Here is a 27,937-nt window from a genome sequence, read left to right on the forward strand (position 1 = left end):
ATTCTACAGAGTTTTAAAACCAAGACTTCAGTGACCACCTTCAAGGGCAACCTGAAAACATACCTGTTTAAAAGTGCTTTTTGATAGACATCGACTTATTGTTCAGACATGTATTATATGTAAATAGCTTTTGTTGTTCTGCTCTGAAAAGCCTGGAGCATCTAATCAAGATGGAAAGTGCGCTATACGAACCTCATATATTATTATTATTAAAGTGCAAACTTACAATTACTTGCTGGTTTGTTTCTTACAAATACAGTAGATAATGATCTGCTAGGCTAATGATGTTAATATCACATTGATCTTTTTATTGCAAATTATCAGTTGAAATTTGCAATCAGTTGCTATTAGCTAATTAAATAGCAAGATTTTAGAAGCTTGTTACTTTATGATAATTGATTTTCACCACTTGACTGTGGAATGGGTATAAATAACATACATGTACTTGGTGAGTGTCCATTATGCATGGAGCACGTAGTACATGTATGTTATATGCTCTTCCTATTGTCTGTTTTAAAGCGTCAGCACTGCGTTATTTATATGGCAAGTTCCCCCAAGTCTGCGCAGTCCCCCTTGTCTATGCATACGCGTATCTGCGCTATTCTAGTAAAAAGATACGCAATGAACACAAATTTTTCACATGCAATACATAGCGTAAATATTAATAAAAATATCTGACTCAAAATGGTGGAAAAATAATGAATTTTGGGCATTTTATGTGACAGCGTCTAGTGAATGGGTGCGCAGACATGGGGCACCATTTTTTTTTAATTTGAAAATGACTGCCTGAGGTTTTTTCTAAGAAAATCATTAATTTCATATAAATTTTTATGAGATATTTGGCCCACTTACTCATAATAACATAAGGAACATTATCAACTGAAAGATTTTGTGAAATAAAAAGAAATTCAAATTAATTCTTAACTCAAAACGTTAGGTGCGCAGACTTGGGGACCACCATCATATTCTACAGTTCAAATAGTACATAATATTGAAATCAAGATGGCGCTATTCCACAAAAATTATTGGGGCTTTCCCCAAGTTTTTATTAGGGCCCAGATCCAACCATACACATCATTACAGTTCAAAATGGCATCTTACAGTGGGATGTGACTTGTTTTAAAGATGGCTATAGTGAAGGATAGGGATGATTAAGTTATAACAATAGTTTGAATTTTTTAGTTTTTCATATGTTAGTTTGTTTGTATGTCAAGAAAACGAAAAAATTGCCTTAGCATCATGGTTTCATTCCGCGATATAGCCTATAGCAATTAAGTGGTTATGACTGATATGCTTACCTGATCCAAACTCATTGACAGGTGAAAGTTGGGACTGTTCATTCTGAAGCTTCTTCTCACTAGGTAGCACAATGGGTGGACTAAAGAGATTGGACCAGTCTCTGCAGAAGTACCAAACAATAATATTCTAATAGTTAGTGGGAGAAATTATGATAATTAATTTTCAAACTAATACTGGAGCCAATAACAAAAAGAGTTGAAATCAAATTCACCCTGATTTTGAGCCAATCAGATGCACACATTTAGACTTGCGCTTGATTATTTTACTATTTCATGTTCAGAAGCTTCAAAATGCTGCCGTTCGCATTGTTTCTCTATCCACCAGGTGCACTCACATTACTCCTATTTTAAGATCCTTACATCGGCTCCCTGTAAAACAACGTATTATGTTCAAGATTTTGTTGTTAACTTTCCACTGTGTCCATGGCTCTTCTCCCCAGTACCTCATTTCGCTGATCAAAAGTTATACCCCTTCAAGATCCTTACGTTCCTCCTCTTACGTTCCTCCTCCTCGTTACCCCCAAAGTTTCCAAAACCTGGGGGGAAAGATCGTTTGTTCACTCATCCTCCAAGTTGTGGAATAGCCTCCCTGAAAACATTAAACAGTGCTTGACCTCTGGAACTTTCAAATTCTTCAATTCTTCTTAATTTCCTTTATAATTTCCTAAAAAGCACCTTGAGCACTCTACAGAGTGGATTTGGCGCGATATAAGTCTAATTATTATTATTATCATTATTATTTTTCTTAGTTGTGTTTAAGTGCAACTCACTGTGCAACAGGCACCAGGTCACCTGACTAACAAACCAGATGGAGTTCTGAGAGTCATTAATTCTAAATTTTAAAGGAATATGTAAATACAATATCAAACCAAAATATATGCATCAAAAACAGAATATGTTCTAAGATATTAATGTAAATTATACATATTTTTGTGAGAACTTTTAATTTGCAAAGCCATATCAGGCTTTTCCAAAGGTTCTCCTTTTCCATTATTAATCTTTGTAAATGATGAACATTTTTTATGCATTATTGTTTCGATTTTAATATTTGTATATACATATGCATTGTTTGTAATAATTGTGTAAATATGTTTTTATGAGAATGGAATAAACGATCAATCAATCAATCAATCAATCAATCAAAAATAAAAGATTAGACAATAAGCAGATAAAGAAATGGATTCTTGACAGTGCAGTAAAAAATCTTGGCCGCTGCCACTGCTAGATCTAATATATATATACTTCATTCATGAACTGGAGTTTAATTCTAATTTATTGGACCTTTAACCTCTATGCCCTTTGACCTTGTGACCCCCAATATCTAATCGGACAACTGCCACTCCAGTATGTATAAATGACACAAGTTTGAAATTGATCCATTAAACAATTCTTCGGTATAGATACAATGGTGCCAAAATGTTTAGATTAAAAAAAAGAGTTGGGGGGTCAAACCAATGTTTACACACAATAGTTCGCCCCTCCTAAAGCTTTGTCTTGTCGGAATGTTCAAGCACCACTGGATAGATAGACGGACACAGGGACAACCCCAAAAGATAATAGTGAGAAATCAATATGCACATTCTCTAGAGGACTACAACAAATTTACAAAGCATGGTTGATGAGGCATGGACATAAATCTATACAGACTATCTATACATAACTAAACTGTGATTCTTTTATGAATTTTTTTGCGACAATTTTGACATAAGGGAATCACAGACAAAAAAAATGTGTTACTTTTAGACAATTTACATTTCAACTACTCTCTGCTTGCAGAATAAAGTCAATGGGATCCATTTTGTGACTTCTACTGTGTTATTGTATATTTTGTATAGTTGACTTGTTACAGTCCGAACACCATAACAAGAGTGAACAGGTTCGAGAAATCTCTTACAAATGATGAGCTGAGATGCGTATTCATACTGCTTCAAATTGGGCTGCTTACGTCATATCTGTTTGTCACAGTCGACTAGTGAATATGCAAATCAAAAGTTTAGTAATGCCTCCAGCAATTATCTATGGTGGGCAGAGGCATGAAAATTTACACACTCCTCAGTACTCACCTTGGATTTGACTGCATAAGAGGGTTGCCAGTTGGAGCATAATTCATTTCTTCTTGATAACCTTTGCCTCTCCTCAAATTATCCTATGAATATAAGGAAAATATTTACAAAATGGATTATGTACAAACTAGAGTTTAAAATACTTGAAGGAAACATGGAACGCATGCTATTGGAGATTCTGAGGGATTCTGCGTTTACAAGATTTCTAAATTCATATCTCATAATTTGAAAGTAAAAGATGCTGTTTAGAATAATGTCATGAAATTCACATTGGTAATAATTCTCCACAATCTTCACTCTGATGCATGAAACTTCTCATAGATTAAATTGCTAACAAATGCAAAATTAATAAGACAAATTGACTCTCAAAAAATCAAACATTGTTCCCACTCATGATGGATAGTACAAACAATCATCAGTGGTGATCAGCTAAATATCATAGCACATTATTCCCACATTATGAACACTTGCAATAGGTAACACATTTTACTCTCTTCATTGGTAGCACTGTGATGTATAATGTGTCACTATGCATTTGTCCAACGCAAATAAACGTGTGCTGTATTCACTAAGCTCTGCCCAATTCCTGCCCAGTTTCAGTGTATTATACAATCTATCAAACATACTTTAAACCATGAGTGACCTATATTTTTAGCATATGTCTTCCAGTCCAAATGCTTTAATTCATTATTTTTGTTTGCAAGGAAGAAAATAATAAAAAAATTCTAAATAATCATACTACAATTGATCAGTTTGACATTTGTAAAATACATATTTGTATCTAATGAAATGAGATTAAATTCATACCGGTGGTTTCCAAGTGCTAATGGTTGTATTGGTATCATCACTGGAGCTGCTCTCATCATCGTCACCATAATTGTGAATCTCAAAGCTATTGTTCGCTGCTCCCTCATTACGATCTTCATAGAGCTCTTCAAGCTGTTGTCTCTTAAGGCTTGCCAGCATGTTGGCTTCAAGTGAAGAGGCCAGCGAACTGTTATTAGATTGGTATTTCCTCCAGTCATAGTCCTGTGGAGAAATCATTTGATTCTATTTGATGATGCATGGTGTAATTTGGTGCTTAAGATTTGATTTTCTCCAAGCTATTAACATACTACTTATAACATGGTATTGTTTTAAGTATGGGGATCCATTGAGAGAAAATTTGATGCATTTTGGTCTTGACCATATGGTTTTTTTTTGTATGTTTTTAAAGCTAGTTTCTCTTTTATTTTTGTTTTCAATAAATGAAATGAGAAAATAAAATCATAAAAATCTTCTATTCTTACTCTTTTTTCCCCCTCCTATTTTGTAGGTGCTCAAACCTCCACAATTAAATGCTCTGTTTGATCTTGAAGCAAAGCATGAAGAATAAAATATCGAACTGTTTCTGGTTATCTTGGCTGCTTAACATCAGTTTGCTTTTCTATCAACAATCATGTGATGGCAGAGATCAATGCTCAAGGCATTTTTCAGATCCTGATTGACAAAACATGATTCTTCTCTAAAACATCATGTCAGTTGTGTGACATTTGATGTAACAGTTTTTAAATCTAAAGATGCTGTACCAAATGTTCACTGAGAATCAAAAGAGAATTGAATAATGTTTATATGTATTTCTCCCAGTGATGTTTTGTAAATGATTTCATTGTGTTCCTACATAATTCACCATCAAACATTGATATGTTCTTTGAGACAGTCTAAGACAGTATCACTAGAAGATTTGGGTCAAATGTGCAAACACTTCTCAATGCCAATTGTATCTAGATCTAGGGAGAGGGGGCAAAATGAGCTTTGATGATAAACAGTTGATGATTATGTGCTTATGAAATCAATGGATTATTCAAAATTCACTGGGAAAATAAGCAGTTGTTTAAGAACATAGGTGCTTAGTGTGAGATATGATAATTATAAATTTTATAACAAATTTGTTAACTCTCCATAGATGACACTAAAAACATAACTGAGTACATAGACTCATATGCAACCTGGCATGAATGTTCTGCCAAAATTTCATTTTTTTTTATTTTTCATATATCCAATACGAGTCATGTGCAAGGTGATTATTCAACTTTTTGTAAGGTAGTTTTAACTGTGATATTTTTACTAATCACTATGATAAAATTCAAAAGGTGCTAATTAAAAAAACCCTCTTCCATTCATGCAATCTTATTCCCACAACAATCACTCAGTACTCATTTTCTTTAATTACCTATTTGACACTTGAAAAAAACATTCATATAAGTTAGAAATAAAAAACTTATTACTACTACTTACATCAGACACCCTTGGATCATCCTTTGGTATTTCTTTGAGGTGTTTTGATCTGATACTCATCCTTGATACAGAAAGCCTAGCAGGTTGCTGCGATGCCCCTCCTTGGCTTTGAGCCAAGGAAGCAAGCTTACTCCGACGTAACGTTGGTGATAAACTCATCGACGGCTGTTGACGTTGATTAGATCTACTGCTCTCAGGCATTGAAGTAATGTTTTCATTTCCATCATCATCACCTATCCTATTCTTCGGGGAACGTGACCGCGAACGCTCAATCGTTCTATTGACATTCAATCTACCGTTCCCTTGCCAATCGTCTTCAAGATCAGAGTCATCGTTCAGCTGGGCGTGTCTCAAGAAATCCGTCTCGGGACTAATAAGTTCTCTGGATGATTGTTTCACAGTGTCAAAGTTGTCCTTGTGTTTGTCCTCACTGAGGTTGCTTGGAGTTGAACTATCTAGGATGGCTTGCATTTTCATCTGAAATATACATATCATGAAACAGGTATTCCATGGAGATATTACAGAAATAAATATGATTAGATATCCACGCAACAATAATGTCACAATTTATCAAGCTCTACATAAACAATACTCCTCTCTTGGGTAAATACTAAAGAAAATTTTTAATTCAGATATATGTGGGTTTTTTTTTATTCACACTAAATCTTCTTGTTCAAAGAAATACTCTGCAAAATCAATTATCAGCATCTATATAAGAATGTATTGTTATTGATAGTGTAAGTGACAATCTCAAAAGCAATCCAATTGGCTTCAACAACGTTGAGGAAATATATATGGAAAGAAAGGCAGAGAAAAGTTATTTTTGTAATAATTGACATTTTTCAATTGAAAATTAATTTTTTCATTGATTCAAAAGATCTAAGCTTCATAACCTATCGATGAATTCATATATAAAGCAGAGAGCTAACTTTACTTACCTGAAGTTTACTTGGATCTAGTTGTCTTGAATTGTCTGGTGCTCGAACTGGAACAGTGTGAGGAGGTGACATGAATGTATAAAGGGCATTCTTATCTTTACCATCTGTTTTAATTGATCTACAGAACAAACACAAAATATCAAAAATCAGTCAGAAACTCAATTGTATGATGAGATGCTTGGGACAGATATCAAGTTTAAAAATTACCTAAAACTGAATCATCACAAACTTCAATTAGATGTGTCTTCATCTCAATACACTTTCTTTGCTACAATTCTGAGGAAAATTGTATTTCTGCCCCAAAAATGTGGGTAGAATCTCCATGCAAACACAATTAGAAATTTTAAGGATATCACAGACAGAGTGAACATAATCATTGCAATAGAAATCTTGATAGAAAAATCCTCGAAAGAACCTCTGATTGAATTTACTGGTCATGGATGCTTCTATTACAAGCATTCGCACGTTCCATTTTGGGGGGGTTTGTATACGAGCAGTACCAAATTCAAATAAGGAATGTGCCAAATACTTTGCATAGAATTTCACACACTTCTGTTGATTGAAATCGCACTATACACCAACACAATTTCCATGTCGTCAAATGTGTGAGAGAGACAAGCTTTAAATTTTACCTGCTTGAAGATACAACAGAATGACTGCCTTCAGGTTCAGACATTTCAACTGAGAATGCCACACCTGAATCTAAGAGGGAGGGAAAGAGAAAGGGGGACAAAGAGACAGGAAATGTGATATTTATGTATAAACACTTTTGATGTACGTTTAGTGGAAAACATTGCAAATTCAGTAGGTTTTGAACTGGTATATAAATGAAAAGCCTTGATCAAATGTTAAATACTGTTGTATGCAAAATATATTCTTAATAGAATCACAGGAATATCATTTGGCTTAGCACTTTGCTTGGTAAATGTATGTGATGAATATAAGGATACTCTACATGTTGCACTATAACAATCTAATTCTTGACTGCATGTAATTACTACTTTTGCCTTAACCCTTGCTGAATAAGAAATATACATGTATATTACACACTTAACTTCAAATAGTTCAACACTAACAAGGTCAGCTATGACTTTAATTTTGTATAAAAAAAAAAAATATTTTTGAGCACCAACAAGTTTCCTTTGTAGAGGAGGTTTCTTGAAATATATTTATAATAACAAATACACAGAAAGACAAGAAAATAATTCTACCTGATTCTCCCATCTTCACACTAATATCATCACCATTCTTTACAACTCTCCCTTCCACAGATTGCACTGAAGTAACTCTATCTGATGACTCCTTCTTGTCTCTTGATCTAGCAGTCCTTGAGCCAACATTATCACTTCCTACCAATTCTTCCTTTTCTGACACACCAGTCATTTTACTGCTACCGTTGCTTCTGTCCTTCTTCCTTCTCCGAGGGATCTTACTGCGCCCAGAGGCAAGTCTTCCGTTGCGCCCATCTCCAATGGCCTCTTGGTGATCGTCCGATTCAGACAGGCTATCTAAACGAGTCCTACCTCTTCCTGCTGATTTGCTGTTCATGTTCTGCATGCCAGTGGACAAAGCGGCCATTGAATCACTCTTATTGGCATTTGAGGTATTAGCACCCGAGGTGTTGCCTCTTAGGCTGAATTTTTGCTTCCCTCTGGCTGAGGTCAGGTCCACATCGCTTGATTCCGAGGCATCGCTTTTCTTCCCGCTGCTTGGACGAACCTTGACAACTCTGCGTGACTTTCCACCCGAATTCTCCCTGGGTGGGTGTGGATGCCTTGCAGAATCCTCCCTGATTACAGGTGCTGTCCAAGTCTTACTCCCAGTTAAAGTATCTTTGATTTTAAAAGTTACAGATTATAAAGCAAGGTTTTAGCAAAGCTCTATTCTGGTAGACAGAATATCAATCAATGAAATATCAAACCTTGGAGGGAGTTAATTTTATGATGGTATTAAAAACTTCAGCATAGCATTCTTAATATTCTCAATCTATTTGTTAAAATGACAGTATACAAATGTAAATTAACATTTTAATACCTTATCAACATCTATGAAGCCAATGACATGTCTTTTTCTTAATCTCCTTCAAGATTATCAGAATATAAATAAATACATTTGTTGTTATGCCTTTAAGCCCCTCCTGTTCAAGTTTTTCAGTAATGCCATGTATAATTTCACAACGAGCTTTATGATAACACCAAGGGTATATTATAACAGACTGCTGTTCATGTGTTGTTGATGCTTGTGATAGATAAATAAAATACAATTAGATTCACACAGCAGGGATTTTAATTATCATACAGTATGTCTAACAAGAATATCAACTAAAAGGCACCTTTATCAACTTTGTCTGGATTGTCAATCTCAGTTCCTGGATCTGACTGCTGACGAGTGTGGCCATGCACAACTAGTTTGTCTACCTTTTCACCAATAGGAGGAGCTACACCTCGTGCACTAGGTAAAGGATCTAGGGAGGAATAGATGAGAAAATGTGTAATATTTGTATTTTATCGTTTGAAGAATCTATATTTGTAAAAGTGACAATAAATACTTTATCTCAGCAATGCAGATGGAATGAGAGCTGTATTAGAGTCACCTAATCACTGTAAAGACATCAAATTGTCTGTAGACTACATGACAAACTTGTGGAAACTCTAGTCTCTGTGTATTTCAGAGATGTCTCCTGGAATTTATCCAGGTCTCCAGGAAGTAAGAGAAATCTCTTGAGACTTTAAACAATCACCAGTAGGTCTCAATGGTTACTAGTATGCAGCAAGGTTTCCATGGTGAAAAAGAAAGAGAGTGCAGAGGTTTCATGGTATACCATGTATTCTTTGATGGGCATGTGTTGGTCCTGTAGGGACCACCAAAACTTGACGTTTCAACAGTGTGTTCTTCTCTTGAAGACGAAAAAATACACTTGTCGATAAGTCAAATTTGGGTGGTCCATATCAAAACCAATACATGCCCAGTAAAGAATACATGGTGTACCGTGGAACCCCTACAATGCAGCAGTTACTGAATATAGCATCAGTGGAAGCATAAACCCTTTTCGTCTGTAGTTACCAAAGGTGTCATGGTAAACGTGGTTAGGTTCATCCCATAGGATAGGCCCTTCAAAGTATAACAATGCAAATTACTGTATATACTTGTACATCATGTTCTACTTCTGTCTTAAATCCAACTAATTGGGAAATATAAGGAAAAGGTAACTATGAAGCTGCATAATATTATGTTGACAGTTGTAACTCAATTTCTATTGCTACTTAATGATCTTCCTCTCATTTATTGTTCATATATACAGATTGAGGCCAGAAGTTAACATACACACACCCAGGAAATTCAAAGAAAACCTGACACTTGCCAAACATCATAAAATTTACTGTATCTTATAAAATATGTGTGTTATCATGATGAATTTGATATCAAACAAATGAGTATGTCATGCCCCTTCATCAAATTGCTTTGTCACCATGGGCTGAAAAATATTTAGGTGTCATTTTTTCCCCAAAAAATCTTTATATTTTAGACAAATTAAAAATAAAATCTTGACAAAACATTTCATATTTGTACAAGTTACCTCTCAACACAAACATTTCAGATTACACTTTTTAGTTCAGTGGTTACATACCATGGTAGAAAATGTAATATAAATCATAGATTTGACATTTATATATTTCTACGAAATGATGTTTGAAAATATAATAACTAACAATAGAATACATCTGGAACGAATATTACTTTTTTTCTTCAAAGAAAATTCCACCTGAAACATACTTTGATCCCAACGGCATTCCAATCACGTGAAATGGCTCAATATGCTGTTTCATTTGATACCAAATTCGTCATGGTAGTATTTATATTTCTGAAGATACAGTGAATTTTACAATGTTGGGCAAGCAAACAAATTTCACTGAATTCCATGGGTGCATGTAAACTTTTGGCCTCAACTGTACCATTAAGATAATTCAACAGAAGATGGAAATCTCACCATCTGATGCCTGTGACCTGGAATGTGACGATCGACTTGGTCTACTTCCACTGTGACCTGAACTCTGAAAATATCAAATCAAATTCATGAATGACATGAGCTGTAATCAATGACAGTTTACAGGCTAAGAAATCCTAGTTGATTGGATGACAGTTGCATATATATATTACACCTTTCATAAAACAGAGCCAGGCCAGGGGATATAATACAAATGTTTACATTGGATTAGAAAAATGAGAGAGCAATTCTGATTAGTTCTTGGTCAGTGTTCCGAACAAGATTTACATGCAACAATATACAAATAATGAATGTTCATGAGTGCAATGGACAGAATACTTCATGAGGTGAAAGATGAAATGATCCATTCAACGAGGCGTAGCCTAGTTGAATGTATCATTCATTTCATCTTTCACCAAATGAAGTATTCTGTCCATTGCATGAATGGAAAGAACATTCATTATCTGGTTTATACGACACCTAAAAATTTATTCTTTTTCATATGAAATTAATTAATTTTGATGCAAAAGTGGTCATGCAGTGTGCGCTCGGTCTGCTGATTATCGTGTACATAGAACATGCCCGCTTCAAACACGAGTTTGTTTTGTGGTGCCTGCTGCACTGTCTCGGTGCGTGCGTGCAATGGACAAAATTGTATGGATCAAAAATTGCACGATGAATGGATCCTAAATTGCATGGATGATGATGTCATTGTAAAATGGACTGAATGATCAATATCAAACAACCAATCAAATGACAAGTATCTATCTAGGTGTCATATGATCTTTATTGGCCACTGCCATGCAAAGATTGATTGAAAAACCCTTGCGCTGTGGAGCTCAGAACATCATAACATTTCTTCTGTTCCAATTGGAGAATGAAGTATTAACCACATTCTCTATTCTTTTGAATATGGTCTCTCATTGGACAGTATAATAAAGGATTACACCTGCCGAGACAGACTGATCCTTATGTTTTCCTTCATCTCCCATGATGCATCATGATCTACAATACAAACTAGCCATTACTTACCTCTCTTTCTCTTGCAGATACCTTTCTCCCAGATGATGTTTGAGGAGCATATACTTTAGTTCCAAATGCTATGTGTGTTGGTCTATCATCTTTGGCCCTCAGACTGGAATTCAAATCTGGAAATTATATCAAGTGTGATATTAAAATAAGCTCCAACAAAAGTTTGGTGACATCTTTTTCAATAGAAAATATAAACAATTGTAAAAAAAAAAAACATCAACAAGAACAGGTTCAGATATTACTTATGTACAGCACTATGCAGGTTGCCATAGCCTCTAAATATCTGTAGCAACAAATAAACATTGAAGTACCAGTAGGTCTACACTTAAAAGTATACTCCCCAATGTATGAATTCATGTGGATAATCATTTGGTACACAATGGAAGACATAGTAGAACGTCTCTAATGTGTGATACTATGATTCCACTTATCTGATTTTACTAAATCTGCTTGGCCTTTCTTGAAAATTGGTTCAATTAAACCCAGCAACATCATAATTCTGTTCAAACATTTGTAACCCCTCCCTGTGTAAGAGGAGATCTAAAATTCATTTGCATATAAACCTCGAACGTAAAACTAACTTTTGAAATGCTGAAGAAAATAAAGTTATTTTTTCTTACCAGGTTCACTGGATGATGAAGGCCTGCTTCCGTCTCCTCTTAATTTGAACTCAGCATGTCTTAACTTAGACATTGAAAGAATCTAAGGAATGAAACACAATATAAATATCAAGTATTGGTAATGGTGCTTTCAAAGAGATGGCATGTGTTTTTTTATTTTTCAAAAGGAAATGGCAGTGTTAGCTACATGAGTATTAAGTGTTAAACAAACATGAGTATTAAGTGTTAAACAAACATCTGTAAGCACTTTTTCATTTATTCATAATAAGAACCATTAGCATAAAATCTGAAAATTAATGGGTAAGAAAAGGTGAATTCATCAGATCATCATACATTTTTATCACATGCACAAAATATATAAAAAATGAGAAACAAAGATGTCAAGTGAAACTTCAACTTTATCATCAAACCCCCCTCACACCTCTCCTAACCTGAATGCTCAAGCGCCCAGGCATTTTGAATTGTTGACAAATTTGAAAAACAAAAAATCAAACCAACTTTCAATTCAAAACCATTATTACATAATAGATTACATGCAACCTATACAAAAATAAATAATTTTGTTACATCACATAATTGTATGTAGGCTTATGTAATCTTAAAAGAAATCACTTTGTATTTCTGTTAACAACAAATCTTTTCTACAATTCAATGAATAAGATCAAGATCATTCTTAATGATCTTAGAGTTGGTGCTTTACCTGGGTGTGATAGGGAACATCTGAAGTAAATTGGCAAGCTTTTGGTACAGGTGAAATATCTGAAGCACTGTTGGTTAATGGCGTACAATCATACAAATCTGTAGAATATAAAAAAAACATGAATGTTTATTAAAAAGTGTCATTTACCAGTACAGCATACATACTGACTTAGCTACCGTACATAAAAAGTATATCACTGGTCTCGCTTTATTTCTTGCTACATGGGTGTTTACACAAAGAGTTTTTGTAAAGTTCTTAATTGTTAGTGGTATATACCATATCATGTTGGTCAGATCAGTAAGAGGCAACACTCCTTATTTGGTATTCTCCCAATATCTTTGATGGAATAAAACAAAGGTCCAAAGAAAGAATGGTCCTAAATTGGAAGGCTTTGACAGGTCCCCTAGAGTGAGCGTAGCAATCTCAGCATATCAATGAAGGGTTTCTTTAGAAGATACAAAAGATCAATTATCTTAGAGTTGCTTACCGTCATCATCAGTGGTATCTCCAGGTTGGTCTTTCAAGGTGAATATCTTCCTGAGCTTACAGCATGCTGAGATGATGATGGTATCAAGTGACTTGAACGTTTGACCCCTGAACATCTCACCAACAAGTGAAACCATGTCAATAGTAAGATTTAGCCACTACAGAAATGGAAAGGTTACACATCACATTATGATCTCACATTATGATCTGACTAAATCCAATCTCTAGATAATTATTGGTTTTTAGTCTTACCTAATAGTCTATACTCATTTAAAAAATGTCATTTAACTATACCAGCACAATTTTAATCTTCAACATCACATGGAGTCAAAGCTTGACAGTAATTTTCTTCATTTATTTCTAGTTAAACTTATACACAACACAATAAAGAGGGCTCCATCCTTGAACCGCCATTCAATTTGTCCTAGACCAGGGGCCCATTTCATGAAGCTGTTCATAAGTTAAGAGTGACTTTAAGAACGACTGGTGATCCTTTCTTTGGGTAAATGATATTCACCATTTAATATTCATTGGTGATTATTTAGCATGCAAGACAGGTTCACCAGTCGTTCTTCTTCAAGTCGCTCTTAACTTACGAACAGATTTATGAAACACCCACCTGCATGTTCATTTGTCACTTTAAATCCATCAAGAAAGCAGTCCACAGCCCTTGCTCATAGCTTGTGGAACAACATTCACATATCACAAAGCACACACAATAATCCCATGTTAAAAAAGCAGTACTTTTATAACATCTTCACTTCTCTCCATTACAGGCAATACTCCAGATTCCCTGAAGTTTGAGTTTGTACTCACAATTGCTCTCTTAATAATGGTGAGAGGTACTTTAGCATGGAGTGGTGTTGCAGAAGTCTCCTTCTGAGCAGTAGAGAAAAACAACCGTCTCTTGTTGTTGCCCATATCAGTGACCCTGAGAACATAACCAGATTGTACATCATCTTTAAACTTAATGAAAGAACAGGGCCTTGCTTTATTAACACTTTAAATAGCAAGTTGTAAACTACTGTTAATGAAATCCAGTTATTTCAAAGGCCAATAGCTATTTGTCCTGGAATTTCAGGATTTATCATCAATAATTAGATTTATGAAACAGGACCCATACACATACCAGTAGCTGGGTCCTTCTACAAATGAATATATAAAAAGAATTCATAACTATGATTGAAATAAACAAGGAATTGCATTTAAAATCTGCAACTGATTCAATAAGAAAATTCAATACATGACTATTAACAATGTAGTCGTAATACACAAGCACTTTTTATACACTTTTTTAACAAATATAATTTCATTTCACGAATTAAGTTTGTGATGATTTCATACAAGTTTCAAGCTCGAAGAGGGTAGAGCCAGCAACTTTCATTCAATCCTGTGAACCTAACAAAACTGTCAATATTTTCTGATTATACTCCCTTGACATGAAGTACTTGTTTAATCACAAGGAAATACTTACCCCAGTTCCATGGAGAAGTCTTGACCAAGAGGGATGAATGACTGTATTACCAGATACCGTTGAATAAGCAACACTGTTTGGGATAAGAGTACATTTATGGCTTCAAAAAGACACTACATAAGCTGAAAATATTGCAATGAAATAGTGTTTACATCTGACAGTAAACATACATGTACAGCAATCCATTAGCATTGAAGTTTAAAGTAAAGGAGCGGTAATTTGATGTCCTAAAACGGCTCTACAGGAACTATTGGAAGAATAACATCGCTTACATTCCTAAGCTTCTCATTAAGAGTTTTGTTCATAACCTTTCTGTTTAACATTTCAATTCTCTTTCTTTAGTCAATGCAAGATCCCCTCTTTACAAGTCTCCAAACACAGTTATTCTAGGGACAGTGATTTTCCGTTTCAAAAAATTGCCTTTTCCGTTTCAGAAAAATCTCAAATTCCGTTTCAGCATGTCAGAAAACGGAAATTCCGTTTCCCCATAGACTTTGTACACACGGAAAAGTGACAATTCCGTTTACACATTGAATAGCAAAATCACAACACGTACACTCGCACTGGTCAAAATTTGTATCTGCTACTGTACCAACAACACAATAGAATCCGTTCTAATCGGATCTATGCGGGTGCATAAAATATTTTTACAAACCCATTTAGCATGCATACATCCTCACCTTTCACATTATTTCAAGGTGAAATGATATTTCATCGATAATTTTGGGTTTTTTTGGACATCGTTATCATCAGTCAACGGCTTTTGCCAATCCGCCATCTTGGATTTTAAGACCACGATATCATGCTGTTACATCTTCAAACGTAGAGGGCAGCAACACACGACCGTGTAGTTGAACGATATGTGTGCATGTGAAGCCCAACCTGGCCGGCCGGGTACGGGTGCGGGGTGCAATCGAGTGTGCTGATGTCGAGTGCAGTCACGACGTGTGAATTGTCATGATAGTAGCGAAGTGAGATCGTGTTTTCTGGGGTTTTGTGGCCATTTAATATTCTCATTTTGTTGTGATTTTGGAGTAATTTCTGTTGCTATTCTGTGTATTTTGAGGGAAAATATGTTTTCCGTGATTTTCTGTTTGAAATGCCACTTTCCGTTTCAAAAGGCCCTTTCCGTGAATTCCGTCCGTTTTCCGCGATCGCGGAAACGCGGAAAATCACTGTCCCTATTATTCTTTCTCCCAAAAGTTAACAAAATGGTTCTAATGATTATGCAAAGTACGACAATATCAATACTATAACCTCCAACAATGACTATGTTTGAATTATTTCCTTTAGTACATATATTAACACATGCACATATTGCAAAGGGTCATGAATCCACGAGGCAAAGTAACACCTAAATAAGTGTGTCTACATGATGCACTCTGCTCTACTGGTAAACTGGGTCACCCAACTTAAGCGGTTCATGGACTTTTCACTGTGCTGCTATCCAATACAGCTAGCAACTCACAACACAGTCTTGATGTCATAGCTGCACAAGGCCATCACTGAAACAATTTGCATTGAGCGACCAATTTTACCTAGTATGCCGAGCTCCTAATATAGGATAAAAACATAACCAATGTCTGGAATGTATACATGTTCACCCAAACTGTTAGAATGAAATGTAACTCACAAGCTTGTTTGCTTTCTTTAGGCAGCTGTATCTTGGTGGTTGTTGATGCTCCCTCAAGAGTGTGAATGTAACTCTTGCATTCTTTGTCAAATAACTGGAAAAATAAATCATAGAGCAATTTAAAAGACAAGGCCTCATCAGGATTACTATTGAAAATTTGATACATTCTAATTTCAGTATGTGTGGGATGCGGGTATTTTCATATTTACTGATGTGATAGAACAACAGTAGTATTTAATCCTTACTTTGAAATTATGACTTGACGTGACACTTTATCATAATTCTACACTGTAGAATAAATTTATTATTTATTTATTATTTATTCAATCAACTTTACATTAGCAGAAATATATGTAACTGCATCTACACAATCTTTATTAACAAAGGTTAATTAAAAATCAGAAGTCATATATGTAGGAGATGTGTTTATGTTGTTGTTTTCTTACCTTCTGAATAGAAGTCTGCCCTGACAGCTTCCATTTAGATAAGGGTTCTTTACCCTGTGAACTGAATACTTCCACGAAGGGACCACCCTTCAAAAAGGAAAAAATAAAACATCTTTAATATTGAATTGAATGCAATGTCAATGTTGACATCTACATCAAATCTACCATTCTCTGAAACCTTACCCCCCCCCCTTGTATGATCAATTGCACATAGGGGAACGAATAAGAATTGTTACTTAGAATACTAATAAAAAAATCTGTCTATATTTAGTGCAAAAAGAATAAGTTGCTGGGGCCTGCTTGAATTTTGGGATTTTTACCCAGAGTGACATTCCTGAAATTAAAAAAACTTTGATGATGTTCATTGTTGATAGGAAATGAACCAAAAATCAAACTAAAATGTCAACAATAAATAATATTGGATAATGCATTAAGAGGACATACCATCTCTCATGATGCATGTGTTAGAAAACACATACAGTGTATATTTCATCAATTAAAAGAATAAAGAAAGCAATTTAGCCCATGTGCAGGTTATAAAATAAATGAATCTGTAATCACCCACAGAAAAATAGAATTGACCATAGGATTTTGATTTGTATCTAAAAATTGGAACATACATTTTTGTGTGGTGTTATGTTAAAGCAATACATTTTTGTAATGAAAAACATAGCCTATATATTCTTTTTAAAGTAGGCCTTAAGTCAAAAGAATCCTGTCACTATGATCTACTTACCTGGAATTCATTCTTGAACATCTTTAGTTTAAACTCTTTCTACTCTGAAGTCCCATTAGCTAAGAAAATGTATCAGAAGTGATCAACTTGCAGTCTAGATCTGACATTGCCCTAATGACTGGATTTCTGCAAGATCAAATGATAGAAAGTTAGAGGCATCTAAATTAACTTCAAAATGACTTATACCAATGTGGTTTGCCATAAGTGCAAATAAAAGGCTCTGGACTTTGGTGTTGAAATTAGGTAAATGGATTAAACACAAAGACGAGATGAACAAATTATCAAAATTTTATTGACCCGACCCAACCTCAAAACAGCTGTTTATTTTCACTTCCAGGCTTGGACTTTTATATGACAAACATTTTCTTTCAGATATCATATTTAGTGAAATTCAAAACCATAATCAACTATTGGTTTTAAAAAGAAAAAAAAAAAATCTGTGATTTTAGATTCCCATTGAAAATGGGAAAACCATGAATTAAAAAAATAATAATATTTCCAATTTTCCCAAATATTTTTTCATGCAGGTTTGGATAAAAAAGACTAGAATTTACTATTTCACATGATACCAAATATTTAATTATAATCAATCAGGAGCAACTGTCAGACTTGCAATGAAATATTTAAAAAATTACTACTTTGAGGTCATCATTCAGCACCATTTGGAAGACAAATCAGACTGTACTGTGGTCTTCCTAGTAGAAGTAGAACAAATATCCCCCAGTTGTCAATTCATGTGCCATATAGATCTACTTCATAATTCCATAGCTCAATGTGGAAACAGCGAGACAACCAACCAGCAAGATGATATAGATCTAGAACTGATTCGGAATATTCATAATATCTCTTAATTAATGTGCATCGGTACCTGTAGCTGCATTTGCAGGAACCGTGTGTTTCTTTGGTGAGCTAAAAAAAAAGGGAATTCCCCATCTCAGCATCGCATATCCCTTTTTTGTTTTGCTCTGCTCAAGCAGACTACACAAGTAATTGCAATTTCAGTGCATGCATATTGGTATAGATCTAGATTCTATCAGATTTCTTGATATAAAAAATATTTTGAAGCGGGGTTTGGGTCTGGTCAATCCATTTTTGATAAATTCGACAAAATTTTTACCTTTTTATCCTACACTGTACTTTTCTCTCGTAAAATCAATTCTTAGTGCAACTATGGCCACACTGCGCCTACTCTCCGATGCATAGTGTAACTTGTAATACTGGTACGCAATTTAAGATTGGTTTTAAAAGAGGTGGTCGATATGTGGTGGACTCACAATAGATCTACCTCTGCGTCATGAAAATCTTTTATCTGACCTGGGTCACTGCCTGTGGCAGTGAGCCCACCTGCGTTAGAGATAATTCAGAGCAACAAATGATAATCTGCTTAAGTGTCCAGACAACGGACCCCCCCCCCCATCCTATCAAAAGAGTAATGTAAGCACTGTTATCAATATAAATAATAAAGTAATATCAATATAAAGTAATATCAAAGGTAATATATACAACTCACCATCCATGACTATACTCTAACTTTAATCTATAAGATTCGATATCCGCAAATGGTAAGATTTCCAGCTGCCATGGCATGGGCTCAACCTAGCCTTGAGGACTCCATGTCTGATATTTTTTAATATTTTGACATATATAGTACTTCTTCAGACATGGAGCCTTGACACTCTTTCCATAGACGCTGCAGCGAGACCTACATATACACACCCGGATGGATTTCCCTAGGAAATCCATAGTTAGAGGGTGAAATCGGTTTGTAGGGGTAAATTTTATTTATCTATGAATCTTCATACATAACCTTTATATGCATTAGGCGCATGAAGGTTCATAGATAAATAAAATTCAGCCCTACAAACCGATTTCACCCTCTAACTATGGATTTCCTAGGGAAATCCATCCGGGTGTGTATATGTAGGTCTCGCTGCAGCGTCTATGGAAAGAGTGTCAAGGCTCCATGTCTGAAGAAGTATATGTCAATATATTTAAAAATATCAGACATGGAGTCCTCAAGGCTAGGCTCAACCGGGGGCTTACCTCAAGCTAGCGATGTTCGTGCAGACTCCACCCGATGTACCGCTACACTACGCTCCACCTGGAGCGTAGTGTAGCGTTAGTGAAGTGGAGTGGAGCCTGCACGAACATCGCTTGAGGTAGAATGGGGGGGTCGAGTGTCCAGACAGTTTTTCTTTTTGTCTTTGGGTTACACTAAAAATATGAATTCAATACTTGTAATCATCTTCTATATAATTCTTTATAATATTTCCTAACGTTTTGTACTAAGACTTGATGAAACTTCGCTTGTAATTTTTTCCAAATGACTTTCTAAAATTGATCGTCCGGACACACAACCTGTCCGGACACACAACAACTGGGTATACCAGGGGCTCAACATAAAAAACTCAGTCAAAGTACACGTATGTTCATCACCCATAGGCTATGTATCAACCCAGCGGAGTTCGCCATTAAAGGCCCTTAAAGGCCTTTGCACAGTTTCAACGTTGGTGTCGTGATACTTTTCAATAAAGAAAATGTGTGTCATACCCATGACAACATGTATTGTTGCTGGAATTTCCAGGAATTTAAAGTGGATATGGTGTGATCAAACTATGAAAATTTATAACCCATATGTCAATGGTCATATCATGACTTTAGTTAAGAATATTGTGCACAAATAAAGGCATATCAGCCTAATTTCATATCATTGTCTAATACGTAATAGATCCGAGTGTGGGAGACGGGGGTAAAAAATTTCAACATTTTATTCTCTTTATTCTACCAAGTTCTCAATTTTTTTGATACTTTCTTTCTATAGTATGTCATTTTGTTGTTATTTTATTGTATATTTGTGTTGAGTTTGAAAACTCTCCATTTTTTTTTAATGTGTAAGCAAGATGAATAGTCAGTGGATCTTGGGGCTATATGGCAATTGAAATCACGTACGTCAAGTGGCGTAATTTATCTGATCGGGGGGGGGGGGGTGTGAGAGCAATATACTAGTATTGAGCTGAAAATTTAAAAAAAATTGGTGCCCCCCCCCGCCTCCATAAAGAGCTGTTAGTAGACAGGGATATATAAAACGTGTGTGAAGGGGGTGGGGGTCAAAGCAATATAATGAGCTGAAAATTCAACAATAATATTTATAGGTAACCCATCCCCCCGTCAAGAGCTATCAGTAGACAGGGGCGGATCCAGCCTTTGCCAATAGGGGGGGGGGGGCGAATTTTTTTCAGCCACATTTTCCCGATCGGCCGCTCGAAGTTGATTTTTGTTTGTATCTTTGAAGGGGTAGTCTTATAATAGTCATTTCTAAGCTTTATTCTTATAAATCAACATAAATATATAATAATCTCATAAGCCTTATTTAAATAGTGCGAGTGCAAAGAGCGAGCTATTTTTTTCAAGTATTTTGTCCTAAAATTTCAATATTCTGAGCAATGTTTGTGATCCTAAACCAAATGTGTATCCACCAACTAAATAATTACTGCGAGCGCGAAGCGCGAACAGAAAATTTTAATATATGTTTTTATCTGATCAAAAAGGGATCTGTTAACGGCTGCTTATAGTTAGCCATGAAGACCTTACATTTTTCAACAATCAAATAATGCGAGCGAAAAGCGTGAGCTGAAAATTTTGACATTTCTAAACGAAGTATGGAAATTCTAAGCACTTTTTGTAATCGTGATAAGGATAAGTATATAACTAAACAATTGATGCGAGCGCGATGGGCATGCGGAAAAAAAATCGAGATTTACATCTAAAAATGGGACACTGTTCATTTTTTGTAAATCATGAAAATGATAATTGGAAATCTTTCTACATTAATAATGCGAGCACAAAGCGCAAGCAGAAAATGTTTGATATATTGGATGATTTATACCGTGTTTACACTTAATCGGCTTTTGCATCAGCTCGCGGTTCTGTTCTGAACCGCGAGCTGTAACAGCGTGTAAACGCAGTGCAAGATAAACCAAAAGCCGATTCTGCATCGGCTTTTGGTTCTGAACCAAAAGCCGATCAAGTGTAAACACGGTATAAAATAGAGAACAAGATGCGTATCTGAATAAACATGCGCGACCTAGAATCTGGGCATTCTAAATTACTTTTTTTATCATGAAAATCAATAAAGCGAGTGCGAAGCGCGAGCTTAAAATATTTGATATTCCGATCTGAAAAAGGGACAATTTAAGCTCTATATTTCAAGCACTTTGTAGGAAAATTGTGAGGTGGATATGGATCACAGTTTAAAATAAGCTGATATGTTTCAATATTATTCCTTTGAGCTTTGACATATAGGACCGGGGCATCCTAAGAACATTTTGTCATCAAATGAAAATGATGACTCTCTTCCTATTTCTCTTCCTAAGCACGAAATAGAACTTGTCGATATTCCATTCTGAAAAAATGACATAGTGATTATTAAATTAATATCTTATTTATTAATGTAATAAGCCTAATGAGAGAGCGAAATCTCTTAATATTATGGCTTGAAAACTGGACATTTAAAGCACTTTTGTAATTATGATGCACAAGTTAATATATTTTCAACAATCAATGCGAGCGCAAATCGCAAGCCAAAATTTTTGTTAAACTGTCATGAAATTGGGATTTTAAGTAGTTTGTTATAGAATTAATATTGAGATAATATACATAACTCACCAGGTTTATATGAAAGAGAGGGGGAAAGGAACGCCCCCTTCTCCCGATCTGCTTGAGACAACATTATACATGTACCTTCTAATTTCTTCTTTCTATTTTTTTTTATATTTCTTGTACATACCATCTCAAGATCTTATTTATTTTTAATAGTAATTCCTATTGGTTTTTATAGTGTAAACAGATTTTACCTTTTATAATTATAATTCTATACGTGTTGAGGACCCCACTGGAAATAAGCTTTCGAACTATTCTGTTAAAGATTACTGACTTTTGTTTTTTAATTTCATTTATTTATTCGTTTATTTATTAATTTATTCATCTATTCATTTAATCATTTATTTATTTGTTTATTCATTTATTCTTATTCATTATTATTTTTTGGGGGGAGGAGTCCTTTCAATCATCATACAATAATCGTTCCGAATCCTCCTTCATTTAGGCTATGTAAATGAAATACTAAAATATTAAAGAGGAAGACACAGTAATTTTACTGACTAGTAAAGTATATTCATTTGCTAAAAAAAAGGTATTTCTTTTTTATCTTAAGACCATTCCGGGGACATTCATAATGTAGTTTATAGTCAAAGAAATGAAATGTGTCAGGAACTCGTTGGCTGCAGTAAATGAATATTGTTTTTTACAAAATGGATAACCGTTATTAATAAAGTACCATATCCATCTTTAGTCGAAGTGCCAGGAATGAGCTCTTAAGTTGAAAAGTCATGTTGTTTAACTAAAAACACAGAGGCATAATTTTGCATATTTGCCACTCCCGACGCAGGTAATATATGATTTTTTAAAAATCTATCTGAGGGGATATTCAAATAACTTCAGCCTCATATCCCATGGAACCAGTATTGATTTTATTGAAGGTTCGGTAACAAATACCATTAAGAACTCCGTACGAACGATTTTTAGACCTCAACTTACACCAGTATGGGACTAGATATCCGTCCCCGCAGACACGGCGATCAGCCCGTGTGCGCATGCTAAAATTTATCATTCTGCGGCTCGCGTGCGAGGAATGAACTTGATTTTTCTCTCAATTACGAAACTCATCGTTGAAAAGGTTATCCAACATGCATTGATATACTCGTAAAATTCATCGTCATGTATCATTTACAACACAAAAAATAGAATATAACCCTTCTTTCGGAGAACTATTAGTAAGTTGTTCGATCTAACGATATAGACAGCTGGCAGCCGTCTGTTTCGAGGAGTTTTTAAACATTTTTTTATTTTTTAAATTTCTCCTCGTACACAGACGGCTCGCTATCGTGCAGCCACCATTAGGGGACTTACAATGCAAAATCCCCACGTCGGGGCTCTTCAATTTTTGTCTTCAATGAATCAAACTTTTGAAAATTAACCCAACCGAAATGCAAATTAATATTCCCTCTTGGCATTAATTGCCCCAAAAACGGGGAAAATCAAGTTAAAAGGAACAAAAACAGTGACTTACCTCGGCTGTTGCGCAACTTCACTGCCCTGTTTTATCCGAACTTAATACACATAAACATATGGCCATTGAGTCCCCTGTACAGATCGCGCTAGAACTTTGGTCTCTGTATTTGGTGAGTGAAGCCAACGGAGTTCAGCTGAACAACCAACATAACAGAGACCGAAGCTTTTGGTCTATTAAAAATATAACAAAAATTTACCTGATTTCAAATGCCTGTCATTTCCTTAAAAAAAATGGAATCAATAATCCACCACCGTTATCAGTTATGAAAAATTCTAGGAAATGTACTAAGATGCTTTTGAAGAAATTTAAAATTTAAGGGGATTCGAAAAATAAGGATTTTGCAATGCTATATCAAATTTCTGTTATATTTTCATCAATTTTGGGATTGCATCGAAATTCTAAATTTGGTAGGCCTATATGTTGGTACACTGATAGTCAACGTAAATGATAAACATTCATAGCCTCACTGAAATTTAACGATTCCAATGTTTTCATGATTTTAATGTCGCAGACATTTTAGAGAGTGAGCAAAGTGATGCTCACGAACGTCGCTAACAATACGGCTAGGCGAGAAGGCCTTTCAATGGCGCGCTCCACTTAGTTGAGGCCGTGAACATACGTGAGTAAGATTCAGAATCACTGATCCATTGGCATTAGCCGTTACTTCGACTAACAACTAGTAAGTTACTTAGTTAGATCTAATCTATTTTGGCCTCGGTTTTAAGTTAATTTAATTTTAACTTGTTTAAGAGTAGGGTGTCTGAAGCCACACTGAAAAGTGTCAGCATAAAACAGGCTGATTTAGGGGAAAATATGGCACATTTTTTCGGGGAAGTTCAGGCTACTAGAAAAATGTGATCTGAATTGATTATTAACTTGTGTTTGGCATGTATGGAAAGAGAAAATTCAGGGGCTTCTTTTGACAGTAAGGACAAGTTTATGTGATCATTTTAAATAAGGATTTAGAGATAAATTGCAAACCCTTATTTTTGTGTGTGTTGAGATTGCCATTTCTCCATGCGTTTTCTATGGGAAAATGAAGTTTCTGTTTTGCACAATTTTTTTCACTTTGTCGCAATTTTTCATTGTGATCTGGTTTCCAAATCTTTATAAAAATCGTACCATCAGATAGAGCATAAAAAATCCTATTGGACTCTTTATGGACAAGTTTTTGGCATTAATAATAAATTTATAACAGCTCTCGGAAGCTAAAAATTTGGATTTGTGTGTGTCCATTTCTTAACTACACAGTCTATGGCAGAGAAATGCTGAAAATTTACCTAGAATTTCATTCTTCTTTTTTGCAGCCAATAATTGGATTTTTTTCAAAAATGTTACATTTCTGTAAGTCTGAAGGTCATTTCTCTTCAAATTCACAAAGAAAATGTGATATTTTCTTGAAATAAGAAAAATAATTTTTTTCTCCAGACACCCTATTAAGAGTACGGTATGGTAGTGTATCCTATTGCCGGACACCTTTATTTCAGTGCTTTAAAAATGACAACTAGAAGAAATAAAATCAAGAAAAATTCGCACTTGCTATTCCAAATATTATGAAAATTATTAATATGATAAAATTATTTTATATTTACCAACCATTTTCTTTGCATCGCACTTGCCGCATACCCCTCCACGAAAAACAATTACTTTCGTGCGCGACAAATTACATCATGATTCCGGACGCGCGCCGGACGGGTAAAGATATCCTTGATTATAATGATGTGAGAATAAATTTCTGTGATTTCTTTCTTCTTATATCATATCATGAATAAATTTTAACTTTTTGTTTGCTTTTTTAATATCGAATCTGAGCAGATGTTGGTAATAAATTCGTGTTTGATAACTTAATTTATTTTTTATTTTTTGGTTAGCTGCATGTTTCATGGCACGTACTTTCCAGTGCTCGTTCGTATCGTGACGCTCATCAAGTTCTATCGATGCGCAGCCGATCGTCGACGGCTCTACTCACGGTAAACCTCGCGCACGGTACCTTGAGAACTAGCCGTCGACGATCACCCACAATACAACTCACCTCATCATTGGATCGAAGGAGCCGACGAGATTGAAATTCGGCAAATCAGGCCCATATTTCCGTTAGAAAATATATCAATTCATTCAATTGTTAATGCAAAACTATGTTATATGATATTTTAAGCATTTTCTGTCATTTTAGAGATAAATAAGGTAGAAATTTGATTTTTTCGCCTTGTTTTTGCAATCTTGTTCTATGTATTGATCTGTGAAAATGAATTGCGGAAGTCTTACGGTACGAAATTGTTTTCGAACGCATTTATATGCGCGTCCGGAATCACAATAGTGTCCGGTAATACAATACGTGACTATACCGTAAGTAAGACAGATCTACATACGGTACATCATGATCTAAGTTCTAACTTTGTTTAGGCCTAACTTATTTCATACATCATTACATGAACTTAAGATTATAAGAATAAGTAACTTATATTAATGTAAGCACTGTTATCAATATCATGGAAAACTCATCATCTAGATTCTATATGATTAAATTTTTGTAAGATTTCCAGCTTCCTTGGGGTCAACACACAACTCAAATTAAAATGATCTGTCTGTTCGAACTATTTTTGCCTCGGATTGAAGTTAATTTAAGACAGATGTAACGTTGTCGTTAGATCCAGCCTAACTTACTTGATACTAGACAGGAATAACCGTCGTTTCTGGGGATTTATTCAAAAATTTCTGACATTTTACTGTAATCCCCATTTGAGTGGAGCCAACGTAGTTCAGCGGAACAACCAAAATACAGAGACTGAAGCTTTTGGTCTAACTTGATACATGAACTTAAGACTAACGCAAGCAATGTTATCATGAAAAACTCACCATCTATCTGATTGATTTTTGTAAGATTTCCAGCTTGCTGAGGTTGGCCGTTGGGCTCAACACAACCGCATCAACTAGCTTGCGGATTCTAACGCCGAATAGCTGAGCGGTGCAGTGAAATATGCGGCTAGCTACGCCAGCCAGCCGGGGAGATTTTCACCCAAGATATGATGAGCAAGTTGCGACAAAAATGCGATGTCGCAGAAGCATCTCGTTACCAAGTTGCCGGATACCCGTAAGCACCGGTTTTCACCTCTTGAAATGAATTTGCAAATAGCCCCATCTCCCGTTTTGTTCATGATGAAAGTTACATTTTAATTCAATTCAATTATTTATTTTCCACTTTCAATTTCATATTTACAATTATGATACAATTGACATAGTAACATATAATCACATTTGAAGTACATACAAAAATTGATAACATTATAAAATTACAATAGACAATTATCAAATCGAAATATAAATAATTGAAAGGGAGGGAGGGCCAACTGAAAAGCAGAGCTTGTATAATGTAGCCCCCCCCCCCCCACTGATATTGTAATTACGTGTTTATAGCAACTGAATTGCTCTTTTGTAATAATAAAAAAAAAAAAAAAAAAAAAACATAAGAATATTTACATTATGTAATATATACATTATAATACAAATCATATGCATCATATTTATAAAAAATTATTGATAGTGTATACAAATTATTAAAGGTTTCCTACTTAGCACCAAAGGCTTAATTTGTAATTGATGAATTAGATATTTAGTAATAATTCAGGAAAAATGATTTAAGTCGTTTTTTGAACATTTGTATAGAATTGCATTGTTTTATATCAATTGTAAAAGAATTCCATAGTTTAGGACCCATAAAAATAAACGTTTTTTGAGCAAATGATGTTCTGTTCAGTGGTAAATGAAAAGAGTTTGCTTGGCGAGTGAAGTGACTATTTTTAAAAAACATATCAATTAGAGGCAAAGGTAGTTGTTTAGTATTAAGCTTGAACATAAACTGTCCAAGTTGAAAAGTATACAGTTCTTTAATTTTCAGAATTTTATTTTTCAAGAATAGATTATTTGTATGTGCCCGGAAATCTGCATTATTAATTACACGAATAGCTCTTTTTTTGCAATATAAATAGTCTATCGATCAGCCAATTTGTTGCATTACCCCAAGCGATAAGTCCATCAAGTAAGGGAGGATTAATGTGGAATACAAGGATAACATAATAATGTGTGGAAAGAATTGTTTTAATTTACCAAGGATGCCAGTAT

At 34.9% G+C, this 27,937-nt stretch overlaps 1 protein-coding gene across 1 annotated transcript; it reads right to left on the bottom strand.

Annotated features, from left to right (window-relative positions):
- Window positions 1–1,187: 1,187 nt before the first annotated feature.
- LOC129255765 (protein CFAP20DC-like) lies at window positions 1,188–26,960 on the bottom strand. The gene is made up of 19 exons (XM_064096672.1): window positions 26,675–26,960; window positions 17,689–17,814; window positions 16,953–17,039; window positions 16,507–16,600; window positions 14,874–14,946; window positions 14,216–14,330; window positions 13,401–13,557; window positions 12,914–13,011; window positions 12,214–12,295; window positions 11,594–11,709; window positions 10,565–10,628; window positions 8,909–9,040; window positions 7,788–8,408; window positions 7,209–7,278; window positions 6,577–6,694; window positions 5,639–6,115; window positions 4,169–4,390; window positions 3,362–3,444; window positions 1,188–1,399 (listed from the first exon to the last, which is right to left on the bottom strand). Exons 2-19 carry the CDS (start codon window positions 17,707–17,709, stop codon window positions 1,246–1,248), a joined length of 2,784 nt encoding a protein of 927 aa, XP_063952742.1. The 5' UTR covers window positions 17,710–17,814; window positions 26,675–26,960; the 3' UTR covers window positions 1,188–1,245.
- Between the last annotated feature and the right edge of the window lie 977 nt (window positions 26,961–27,937).

This window comes from Lytechinus pictus, chromosome 3 (genome assembly GCF_037042905.1).
Source record: "Lytechinus pictus isolate F3 Inbred chromosome 3, Lp3.0, whole genome shotgun sequence".
NCBI classification, from domain to species: Eukaryota; Metazoa; Echinodermata; class Echinoidea; order Temnopleuroida; family Toxopneustidae; genus Lytechinus; species Lytechinus pictus.

Bases quoted from the DNA above. Each gene is read 5' to 3' on its own strand.
- LOC129255765 (XM_064096672.1), bottom strand. From the start codon at position 17,709: ATGTTCAAGAATGAATTCCAG. The intron at 6,116-6,576 runs GTAAGTAAAGTT...TGTATATTTCAG, and splicing joins TAGATCCAAGTAAACTTCAG to ATGAAAATGCAAGCCATCCT. The intron at 4,391-5,638 runs GTAAGTAGTAGT...ATTTCTCCACAG, and splicing joins ATGATCCAAGGGTGTCTGAT to GACTATGACTGGAGGAAATA.